The 12,779-nt window shown below is 33.8% G+C and overlaps 1 protein-coding gene across 1 annotated transcript; it reads right to left on the bottom strand.

Moving 5' to 3' along the window:
* Window positions 1–7,521: 7,521 nt before the first annotated feature.
* LOC115986112 (probable LRR receptor-like serine/threonine-protein kinase At3g47570) lies at window positions 7,522–11,791 on the bottom strand. Its single transcript, XM_031108970.1, has 5 exons — window positions 11,236–11,791; window positions 10,836–11,022; window positions 9,103–9,755; window positions 7,986–8,458; window positions 7,522–7,667 (listed from the first exon to the last, which is right to left on the bottom strand). Exons 1-5 carry the CDS (start codon window positions 11,789–11,791, stop codon window positions 7,641–7,643), a joined length of 1,896 nt encoding a protein of 631 aa, XP_030964830.1. The 3' UTR covers window positions 7,522–7,640.
* Window positions 11,792–12,779: the final 988 nt, after the last annotated feature.

The raw sequence follows: 12,779 nt of genomic DNA, 5'->3' as shown, positions 1-12,779 counted from the left end.
CAAAGACAACTCATTGTTGCCCAAAGTAAAAAAAATATACGCAACAAAAGTCAGGAGAAAATAGAGAATTAAGGGAACACAAAACAATTCAACTCTATAGGAAATAGAGACAACTCCCCCTAAGAAGAACAAAGGTTAAAAACAAGCTTCTCCCCCTATAAAATTAGGAAAAATAAAACAAGTTTTGGGAAAAACAGTTTTGGGGAAAATTTTGGAGGTGGGGAAAATAAAGACACACAAACCAAACTTAAAAAACAAGTTGAGGATAAATGTGAAGAAAAATATTCTCTCTTTCACTAAATGCAAACTTGACACTATGTGACCCATAAACAGTTGCATGAGTAGAGAAAATATTTGCACATTGATTATCCATCATATCTCTTAAGAAAAAAAATTCCTGCAGTTCACACGTAAAAAATAGCATATACTAAAATGTACAAAGGAATCAAAAATTAATCAATAAATTTTTAAATCAAGTTAAGTACCCAATTTAGCAAAGTGTATGCATGGTATGTGTGAAAACAATGAGAGATATGATTGCAAAACTGTAAGATGGATACAAAAAATAATGCAATGTATGTGAATCCTAAACATAAATGATGCCAAAAAAAAAAAAAAAAAGATTGGTCAAATACTTAAAAATTGAAAAATTTTCAGTTTTGATCGGTCGAGCATCGATCGAATACCAATCGAGTCAGGCAGAAGCAAGACTTGAAAAATCTGGAATTTTTCGATTGATCGAAAATCACACTTGATCGATCAAAAATCTGGAAAACCCAAAATTTTGAAAAACAGAGCAATTTTATGCAGAAACTCCTCAAAGCATAGTATTTTATAAATAGAATGCATGGGTATGAGATGAAATGTTTTTCAAAAACACTTGTATTCAACCCAGATCTTCCAAAAACACATTTTTGAATCAATTTTTCCTCAACAACTCAAACATTAAATGTATTTTGCATTAAAATCAAGGAACATATAATCTTAGATGGCCACAACAAGATCACACACATTAACATGTATAAAATTTAGCAAAGAGTAACTTGTGTAGTGTGTGCAACTAGCAAAAGTTTGAGATACATGTGAGGTGATATGTGAATAGCAATTAATCACAATTTCTACAAAATTCATCACATAGAATTTGAAAGAGACTATCACCTAAAGAGTTACATCATATAACTCTCACATCTCCTAGAAAATAAGCTTGCAATCATGTAAGTTTCTTGATTTGCCTCATATCGTACACACCAATTTTTATTTGATCAGAAACTTATTAAAATAGCCGGGATAATATACACACCAATTTTATTTGTTTGATTTAACATTAAGTCCAATAATGTACACACCAATTTTAACATTTAAACTGAGGCTACACCTTATGTTCTTTTTGTGCAAGTGCTACACTTTCTCGGGCACAAAATCTTACGATATGCACTAAGGTGTTCATGATTGGCTAGTAAACAGTGGTGAGATGGTTATTTATGCCTTTCTCAAAAGGTTCAAGTCCGACAGTCAAAGACATGTGACTTCAAGATCAAGATAAAGTGATCAAAAACTATAAACATCTCCCACACAACATGCACTACAAAGCTCAAACTAGTAAAGTGCAATAAAAGAAGCTCATCCAAGCTAAACAAGGTACATAAACATGTTATGTAAAGATAATATGGCCAATCCTTGATTATAAATCCAAGGTGTGAAATACAAAGCACAAAAATCTTTTTGGTAAAAAAAATTATGACCAAAAACAAAAAGCACACATTATGCTAAATGAACAATGCAAATGCAAGGCATGATAGTGCTTAACTAAGTTATAGAGGGTACACAAACAAGAAATATCAATTTCTTAATTAACCCTTGAGTACATGTACAAATTAGTACATACTCACACAAAATCAGAAATAGCTTAGCACTTATATAACACATATTATTCAAGTTTCTCCACAAAGTCAAGCATGTTCTAAATCAAGAGAGAGATATTATAATTCATGTAATCCTCAAAAACAAATAAAGCAAGACCCAAAATAAAACATTTTTGTCTTTTTCAAAATTTTCAATGTTTTTGGACTTTCTTTTTAATAATAAACAACCTAAAAAAAAAAAAAAACCAAAAACAAAAACAAAAACAAAACATGTCCACAAACAATTGAAAGAATTAAATCAGGGACAAGTAAAACAACACTCACCTTAGAGAATCTTTTCTCACCCATATAGCACAAGTTTTTGGCTTTGTAGGTAAAAATCCATGAGAAGTAGAGTGTATTTGAGATATTACACCAATCTTCTGAGAGAGACTAAAATCCTGCAAATTCCTTTCACAAGCCAACAAGCTCAAATTTTTCAAAAGAATATGAAACAATTTATATGGACTTATGGCAGGAGAAATATCATCACATATCCTAGACTGAAACATAGAATGCTTAAATTTCAATTTATGACAATTAGGATGAACGTAACTAGAGACACCACAAAAGTGACAAACAGGAACAAATTTAGGAACATCAGTATTCCTAACAACAAATCTAGTCTCAGATTTTGGTTTTTGTCCCAACAAAGAACAATTTGGTCTAATATGACCAACAACACCACAAAGGTGACAAGTAGGCAAAAAAACAAATTTATTATGCTCTCTAACAGTAGGTTTAGACTTAGGTTTAAAAACTTCAGTGTCTACATCAGAACTTTTACCTTTGTCTATCCTAGCAAAATAAACATTTTCTTTATTATTCCTCTTAAAAGGAGGGATATAAACTTTCTCAGTTTTAGGCTAAAAAGAAATAGAAACACTTCTGTTATCAATAGCAGGCTTGGTACTAGTCAAATTTTCAATTTTAGCTTTAGATTCAACTAACTCTTGTTCCAAGCTTTTCATCTTCTCATCTTGAGAGGAAATTTGATTTCTCAAAAATTCATTCTTTTTATTAGATTCATCTAATCTAACAACCAATTCATCTTTTTCAAGATTAGCGAATTTTAACTCTTCATTGAATTTCTTAGCAATTTTCATAGATTTCAATAATTCATTACAAAGAGTTTCACAGGCATCAATAAAATCAACAGAAGCATGAGCAGAAACATGATCAGAAAGACACTTCAAATTATCCATGACAACAGGGGTCAAGGATCAGCTCTTAGATCAAAAGATCTAAAATAAAAGAGTTACTTGTTTTGATACCACTTGTGAGTTTTTAGACCCCTGTAAACTAGATTGTTTAACCCAATTAATTAACCAAGTGAATACTTAGGTTTATTATTTAGATCTAGGTTAACCAATAACAATCATATCATGTAAAGCAGCAGAAAAATAAAGAACACAATGATATGATGACCCAGGAAAATCAAATCGATAAAAAACTTGGAGAGGATTTAACCTAGCTATCCTCAAGGTAAAACAGCAAATCCACTATGAAAGAATTGAAGTTTGTACAATAGTGACTTATACTACTAACATTCTATTGCTACCTCGAGTAGAAAACTTACTACCACGACCCTATGATAGCACCAAGTCCATGGACTACTTATTTCTTTGGCCTTTGCAAAAGCACAAACACCCACGTTTGTGACTTTGAGATCACACTCAAAGGTTTAGCAACACAAACTCTCCTATTTGTGATTCCAAGATCACCCTTGAAAGTTTAGATCATCAGCACCTTTGATGATTAGAGAAGGCAACAACTTCTACAATATCGGATCTTGAGATTCTTCAAGGAATAACACCGGTAGAAGACATGAGAGAGCTTTTAGGTACACAACCCTAGATACAAAAAGAGGCACACTATTTTCTCTCTAAAAAGCCTTATAAAAATGTGCTTAGGGTTTCCTTTATATACTGGAAGAAGTAGATCTGAAACCCTAATCCTTAATGGGCTTGAACTGATGTTTGGGTTTAATTAAAATTCTACAAATACGAATCTCGATTGATCGAGCTTGTCTCTCGGTTGGTCGAACCAGACAAATTCTAAAATCTTCTTTCTGTAGCACACTTGTTCTTGAATCTTGACTTGAATCACCTTGAGCATTGTCTAATAATACCTATAGACTCTAAAATCTATATTTAGACAAGTTTGTGTTTACGATTTGTCAATGGTTTTAAACATTTAGAACCTAACAGAAGCGTTCTATGAATTCTAAGCTAAGCTCAAGGACATAGTGAATTCTTCTTTCAATTTAGGTGAAAAGATTCTAGAGCCTAAAATTGTGAGGAAAATCCTCAGATCTCTCCCAGAGTGATTTCATGTTAAGATCACCGCCATTAAAGAGTCAAAGGACATTGACACTATTCCTTTGATGGAGTTGATTGGGAATTTGCAAACTTATTTAGGTTTAGTTAGGATTGGCAAAGGGAGCAAGAACAAGAATATAGCTCTCAAAGCCAAGAATGATGAAGAAGATGAGTCGTCTGAAGATGAGAACTCAAGGCTCAAATTTTACATTACCAGACAATTCAAGAAGTTCATCAAGAATACGAATGTCAAAGCAAATGACAAGGATCGCAAGCAGCCTAGATTCTTTCAATCTAAAACTTGAGAGAAATTCAAAAGAGAATCCTAAGAAGATGGACAAAGTAGCAACATTCCAACTAGTCCAAAATGCTATGGGTGTCAAGGGTATGGACACATGAATCCAGAATGTCCTACCTATCTCAAGTCAATTGGCAAGAGCAAAGCCCTAACTACCACCTTGAGTAATACCGAACCAGATGTAGACTCAGAGGATAGTGATTAAGAAGGGATAGTCAACGCCTTCACAACCACTGTTGATTTGTCCAAAGAGTTTGAAGAACTGGTTGATAAGGAAGAGGAATTGATGGAGTCCAAATTTGAAGAGATGGATGAAAAAGATGATATCCATACTGCCTAGTCAAAGTTTTACAAGATTTCCAAGAAGGATGAAAAGATTTATAGGCTAGCTACAAGGAAGCTGAGTGAAGTGGAATTGGAATGAGAAGAACTCTCCACTAAAGTTGATGAAGCAAATCAAATCATTAGACCATTGCGGTTTGAAAACAACTTCCTAGTTGAAAAGACCAAGAAACTGAATGCTGGGCTATTTCAAGTGAGAGCTCAATTGGAAAGGACTTCAAGTGCTAAGCTAGATGAAATGCTGAATTTCCAAAAGGTTGCATCCGATAAAACTGGTCTCAGGTATGATCACTCTCTCTCTTCTTGTAGTACTTCCTCTAGTGCTTTGAATAATGTTGTGTTTGTTTCTCCTGCTTCTAATGTTGAACTTGAGATAATTGGACCCAAAACTGAAAATGTTAGTGAGGTTAAAAATGATAAGGGAAAATCCATTCTAGGAGAGCCCCCTAAGGTTGTTAAAGAAGTTAAGCAGAACAATCATCACTTCACCAATAAGAAGTCTCAACCAAAGAAACCACACTTTCATCATCATTATCGAGCTTCAAGACACACTCGTCCAAATTGTTATTAATGGTTTGCAACACAACAAAGCAACAATGTGTTATCTTTTGGAGGCTAAATTATCTTCAAAACTCTTTAGCTCATTTTGGGGAACTCTTAGAGGTTGTGATGTTCTTAACGAATTTCAATGGGTTTAATCCTCCTTCTTATTCACCTATGCAGAGGTCTCAGAACAGGAAAACTTCATCTTCCTCCAAGTCTCCCGTTTGGAAGGAAAAAGACTCCTTCAATTGATTCCATCCCTTTCTTGCATTTCATGTTTGTTTGTTTGTTTTTGAGTCAGTCTAGTTTTTATTGTTTTTTAATATATATTTTTTTTTCTTGTTTTGTTTATTGCTTTCAATAAATAAATAAAAAAGGGGGAGAAATTTTTTGAAAAATACAAAAACAATGTGTGTTTGTGTACACTAGATTTGTGTAAATTTGTAATGGATCAAAACTACAAGATATGGATCCATCACGTTGAAGAGTGGTATGAGTCGTCACCTAGATTAGGTTTAGCTAGGGTTTTGATTGGAGACATAAGATGGGTATTTATAAGTTAAAATTAGGGTTTTTGGGGCTTTCTAATTGTCTTTGGACGTTAAAAGGGTTTATGGGCTGGCCCACATCAAAACATGATGTTTTGGGCCATTAAAAAGAAGTTTTAAAACCCAGAAAATCGGACTGTCCAGTTGGCCCAATTTAAAATGGTCTTAACTTACTCAATATAAGCCCAAATTATGCAAAATTTATATTCAAATTGAAACCCAGGATGTATATTTTTCAATAAAATAAACTGCACTCAAAAGTTCTTTGTGGATCAAAAGTTATGGTCAAAACAATGAGCAATGGTCATTTTTCAATATTGACTTCAAAGCGATTTGAACACTTTTGGGTTGTGATTACTTCCAAACTATTTTGAACTCTTTAATTACCCTTGGTTGACATATGTCAAGCTCATCATTGAGGTCGGGGACCAAAATTTATTAACAAGTACAAAATGCGGTGTCTACACTATTGAAATTACTTTTTTACCTCACCAATAACAGCTTGTAATAAACTACCACTTAAGTTTATTGGTGGCTAGTTATTATTAGTTTTTTAAGTGTTTTGAAAATATTATAGACATAGGATTTCTCTTTGTTTTTTTTTAGCATTTATGAGCTCTTTGTATATTGTAGTATTTTTTTACACAATTCTATTTTTTGGGGTTTAAGTTACTAGTTTAATGCTTTTCTCTCTCTATTGCTTGCACGTATACATGGTAACCTTAGTTAACACGGTTCAATATATTCTTTTGTGCCACATTCGCACATTCTCTCTTTGTCTTAAGAATGAGTGCTACAAGCCTACAAGAGTTAATCATCTATGCATATATACATGTCTATTAGATTCAAAATCTGTCTGCCAACTTGTCAAATAGCTAATGGATACTTCTTTTTTAATTAAAATTTCGTTTAGAGTATTATTGTTGATGCTCTAAATTGGGTTAGATCGCCTTGGGAAAACAATCTTCCTATGGCTTGACCACTGACACCTAGTTGGAACACTTTTGCTTAAATTTGGAAATATATAGGATTATATATGATGCAACAATCTATGAGGCTTTGGTGGATTCAGTCTTAAAAAATAGAACTTGGTTTAGTCATACTCCAAAGCCAATAAGTCTTGTAGATCCAAGGTAAAGGATAAGGCTACATGGACCAAAACTAAGTCAGGTTGCTTCTCTTGTGTAGCCACATATACAGAGCTTTATATGCTTAAGGGAGGTCCTAGACTGTTCGCTGTGTGCCATATCTAATTCATCAAATATTGGGCAGTGATGGGTGATTGGTCTTCTATTGGTTTAAAGTCTTATATAATAAATTGAAACTTAGATTAATTGTTTTATTCTCAACAGCCACAAGCTACTATAATCTAAAACTTTGAGCTTAAATAGAAATTAAACGAAACATCCATTTTTATTTGTATACTAAAATAATGTTGCATAAAGCAACTAAATTTCTAAACTAACATGGCATCTTTGATACATTCCTTCCTATAAAGACTTTTAGGAATTGGATTGATTATTAGTACAAACTCGTAATCACATAGAAGAGAAAGAAAATCATGATTCCTACACTAGAAGAGAAAGAAAATAATCCATTGATCATTTCAACAAGGGATATTAAACTAGCTAGAAATCAAGATCATGACTCATAATCCCTTGCATAATCTAAGCATTATTAAAGACATTTAATCTCTTCTAGTTGTTCCAGGCCTTTGCAATTCACAAAAAAAGTTCATTAGCTTACCATTTTATACCTTGATAATATAAAAAACAATAACCATTACAAGGTTTCAAGGTCATGGGTATTAATAAGATGACAATTTCTGTTTAGCAATTTGACCACGAGTGAGAAATGAAAATATAATTTTAAAATCAGCTATGACAACCTACTCAAGATTAATAAAAAGGTAAACATAAAGTTTCCCTGCTCTTTGAAAAGAAGTATTTGGGAACTGAATGAAATCAACGTAAATGACTAGGACACACTACTTAGAGTAGTCTTATAATAATTAAAATGAAATGCCTCTTACTTGAGCTCTACTTGGTCTACCTCTACGAATCCCCAAACCAACAAAAGTACTTTTTATCAATTGTAGTTCCTTAATGACTTCCTCCATATTGATTCTCTCTTTTGGAGATTCCAGTGAACATAAGATTCCAATATTAAGGATTGAGAGTAAGTACTTTTGCATATCCACATCAATATGCCTAAAGTCCTCAGTATTATTAGCTTCTTCTACAATTTCATTGTCATTGTCATCTTCTTTTGTTGCCATCATTGTTGCAGTTGCTACTTCCATTTCTTCAACTTCTCTTGGCAAAAGCATTGGGTCGACAACTTGAATGAGCCTTTTTGGTAAGGACATCTGAACAAATTTATGGAGATTGAGACCATCTTTAAACATATCATCAGTGGGTCTCCTTCCTGTGAACATTTCCAACACAAGGACTCCATAACTATATACATCCCCCTCAGTTGATGCTTCACCGCCCATGCCATACTCTACAACTCATGGAATGGAGGGAAATTAAGCAATATTCTATCTATTACAAAAATATGGATTTATGGTTTACAGAATGCGAAGTCAAGAAATAAAAACAAATCTATAGTAAAAAAAATAATGACATATGCTATTACTTTTGAAATTAAAGGAAACAGTAATAACTTTATCCCAAGGGTCCAAATCACTTTTTGCCCCTCTTGTTGATTTATTTTGATTAAGAAAATATACCTGTTCAAAGAAGGTACAAATTTTAGTCAAAGAATATCAAATTTAACATTTCTCAAAGTTTGAATCATATTTGAATGTTATTTTTCAATTAAAATTTGTAGTTTTATAAAATAAAATAAAATTAATTACGTGCTTGCATGGTACAAACGTGAACGTGTTTTAACTTCTAAGAGAAAAACAAATACTAAGCGAGAGTTACTTAGCAAATAAATAAATAAAAATTACTAAGTGAGAGTTTATGTTAATATGCTAATTATGTGTACACCCATGCGAATATGTTGATGATACGAAAATTAAAAAGTATATATGACAAGAAAATCAAGGAGTTAAAATCCTTTCATTTGATAAAGTGACAAAAAGAAAATAAATACATTAGAATAGTTAAGGATTTAAAACAAAAGAAGAAAGATAATACCTGGAGCAGCATAACCGATAGATCCCTTTAATCCAATTGTGCTGGCACACTTTTGGGAAGAACCATTCAAAGTTGTGAGGAGCCTTGATAAGCCAAAATCACTTACATGAGCAATCATATCACTATCAAGAAGAATATTGCTTGGCTTTAAATCACAATGAATGATTTTTTGCTCACAATGATTGTGAAGATAGTTTAAAGCAAAAGCCACATCAATTGCAATAATTAGTCTTTGAAGAAGGCTCAAATTTTTTGATTGATTGTCACTATCTTTCATCGGATGCAACCACATTTCCAAGCTCCCATTTGTCATGAATTCAAAAACTAGAGCTTTGAAATCATCACCAATATAATTTATACTGGAGCAACATGTTAAGATCTTTATAAGATTTCGGTGCCGAACATTTCTTAATACATTGCATTCTGCCATAAAACTCTTCGAAGCATCTTTGTTTTGAAGGTTAAGAACCTTTATAGCCACTAATCTTTCATCTTGCTCAAGAACTCCTTTATAAACTACTCCAAAACTACCGGATCCAATTAAATTGTTGAGGGAAAATCCATTAGTCGCTTGATGGAGCATTTTGTACGAAATTGTTGGAAGGAGATCAATATTTGGGACTATAGACGATGGTTTCTTTTTTGATTTTTTCCTCCAATAAAGAACGAGAAAGGTTGAAACTAGAAGAATACTTGTAATGACACAAACAATTATGATTGTCAATCTAGAAGCAAGGGACTTTCTTGATTTCATAACTTTGTGGCATGTTGGTAATTGCAACTGTGGAATACCCCCACAAAGCTTATTGTTTCCAATAACAGATATCATATTTACATTTTTGAAAATTCCTTCTGTTGGAACCTCACCCTCAATATTGTTGAACGAAATGTTCAAATATTTAAAAAATGAAAGCTTCTCTAGACCTTTTGGAATTAATCCTGATAAGTTGTTTCGTGAAACATCTAAATGTTCAAGGCTTTTCAATGAAGCCATTGATGAAGGTATGGTCCCGTTAAAGGAATTCCCTTGCAAGCCTAGATACACTAAGTTCAAGCAATTTCCAATTGTTGTAGGAATTTCACCAGAAAAATTGTTTTTAGAAACATCGAGTGAATTAATATTCTTCAAACTGTCTACCTCAACAGGTAATTTGCCACTAAATGAGTTATGGGATAAATTGAGTAAAAGTGACAAAGAAAAAATTTGAAAAACCTGTTGGGGAATGACTCCACTAAGGTAATTTTGTGAAACATCCAACTTTTGTAAACTTTGACAAGTACCAATACTTGGAGGAATGCTTCCTTCAAAATTGTTTTCAGACAAAAACAATTCAGCCAATTGAGTAAGGTTGCCAATAGAACTTGGGATTTTCCCTGACAATTTGTTTCCATTTAAATACAATCCTTGCATCTTTTGAAACTTCCCAAAACAGGTAGGTATCATACCTGTGAAAAGATTCTCATCCATGCCCAAGACAATTAAATTGATGAGATTCTGCAATGCTACATGAATAGTTCCAGATATTTTGTTGCGTCCCAAATATAATCCTGTGAGTTGTGTTGACAAGTTGGCTATAGAACTGGGCAAAACACCTTCAAATCGGTTTTCTACAAATGATAGCATGTTCATTTTGCTACAGTTTCTTAAAGATGTTAAAAAGTTCAAATCCCTTCCTAATTTATTCTCACCTAGATGCAGGATTTCAAGATCTTGTAGATAGCCCAAATTAGTTGGAACTGATCCCACAAAGCTATTATAGTTAATGACAAGTTTTTGAAGTTTAGATGCATTGCACAAAGAACTAGGGATTGACCCAAAGAATTTGTTATCACCTATTGTAAACCATTGGAGATTAGGGAGAGTATGGCCTATATTTTCTGGAAGGGTACCACTAAGTTGGTTTTGTGTTAATACCAAGAATGTAATAGATGATATATTGTAGAGAGAGGAGGGGACCATACCGTTCAATTTATTGGCTCCAACTAAGAAAATTGACATGCTTTTCAAACGGCCTATGCTTTCTGGAATATTTCCCTCTAAGTCATTAAAGGATGCCGAAAAAAATACAAGTAATGAAAGATTTCCCAAGAAACTTGGGATTCCTCCAATGAAATTGTTCTTGGCAACCCGAAGAAAAGTAAGCTTGGTCAAAGAGCCAAGCTCCATGGGAATTTTCCCAATAAGTTTGTTGTTCCAGACACTTATCAGCCTAAGTTCAGAGCAGTTGGACAAGTTGGTTGGAATTTCTCCTCCCAACGTGTTATTTATAAGAATGAGTTCTCGCAATCGGAACAACTGACCAACTTCTTTTGGAATTTCACCATAGAAGCTATTATTTCCAAGGTCGATGGCCCTAAGAAAGGTGAGGTTGCCAATGTAAGGGGGAATGGTGCCACGCAAGTTATGACCTTGTAGTTCTAAGGTTGTGACTCTTTGATGACGGCGGCCGCATGTAATTCCATGCCAGTTGCAGAAGTGGAAAGAATCATTCCATGAGCTCAAGATTCTATATGGATCATAATCAATGGATTCCTTGAATTTGAGCAAAGCCAAACGGTCAGTCTCATTTGTTGGAGTGACAGAAGAGGTGGCAGGTTTCAAGCACAGAAGGGTTAAAGTAAAAAGTAGAATGATATGAAGGAATGTAGAGCATAATAATGCAGAAAAATTGGGGTTGTGAAGCTTCATTGGTTTGGACAAGCAGGAAACTGGTGAAATTTTAGTGTGCGGTAGAGGAAGATAGACAAGTTTGTATTATATATAGGCTGTCTCAGTTAGTTATGACGTAAAAAATCATTTGCGTACCTTGTAGTGCGTTAATGCTATTTGTCAAATACGTCCAAAAATATAAAATCCGTGGGATCTTTAATTGATCAAAATTTCTCTGATTTAGTATTAATATAAAAGCAGTCCTGTCTTTAAAAAAAAAAAAAAAAAAAAAAGTGAAAGCCAACAAATAAAGGAATTACTTTGTTAAATTGCATAGGCCGTTGAGCAGACGCCACCGACAACAAAGAAATCATTTGATTTGGGTCATTGACTTCATTGTCCTGCTTTTCTGATTAATACGAGGACACAACTTTTTGTTATGATTTGTGGAAGTGGTTGTTAGAGAGTTATAGCCAATTACTTATACGTGAATTTGCCACCATTTTTTATTTCCATATCACAAAACCATTCATTTTAGTGCAGCGTGAAAAGAATTGTGGAAAAATCGGTTTAATTAATTATTTAACTTAAAATGAATTAGATCCATAGGTAACCAATCACACTTAGGGTGCGTTTGTTTTGGGGGAAAATGATTTCCTTAGGGTGTGTTTGTTTTGGGGGAAAATGATTTCCTGAAATCATTTTCCCCCAAACCTGCGTGATAGGCAGCAACGGAAAATGAAATTTTCCGGAAAATCATTTCCTGTTGACCAAAATTTACTCCTTTAACCCGGAAATGATTTTACACACATTTTCACTTCAAATCATTTCCAGAAAAAGGAAAAAGAGAGAGAGAGAGAGAGAGAGAGAGAGAGAGAGAGAGAGAGAGGAAGAAGAGACTTCGCCGGCGACCATAGACCGAGCTCTAGTCGGATGATCGCACTGTGCCAATCGTCGATCGCAGCATCGAGCCGCTCGTCGATCGCAGCACCGAGCCGCTCGTCGATCGCAGCACCGCACCGCTCGT

Source organism: Quercus lobata, chromosome 4 (genome assembly GCF_001633185.2).
Source record: "Quercus lobata isolate SW786 chromosome 4, ValleyOak3.0 Primary Assembly, whole genome shotgun sequence".
NCBI lineage: Eukaryota > Viridiplantae > Streptophyta > Magnoliopsida > Fagales > Fagaceae > Quercus > Quercus lobata.
The sequence above is the reverse complement of the archived record's forward strand: the minus strand, read 5'-3'. Positions and strand labels throughout refer to the sequence as shown.

Bases quoted from the DNA above. Each gene is read 5' to 3' on its own strand.
- LOC115986112 (XM_031108970.1), bottom strand. From the start codon at position 11,791: ATGAAGCTTCACAACCCCAATTTTTCTGCATTATTATGCTCTACATTC. The intron at 11,023-11,235 runs TTCGGGTTGCCA...CATCTATTACAT, and splicing joins TTTGACCAAGCTTACTTTTC to TCTTGGTATTAACACAAAAC. The intron at 7,668-7,985 runs GTAAGAGGCATT...TGTGAATTGCAA, and splicing joins GTAGACCAAGTAGAGCTCAA to AGGCCTGGAACAACTAGAAG.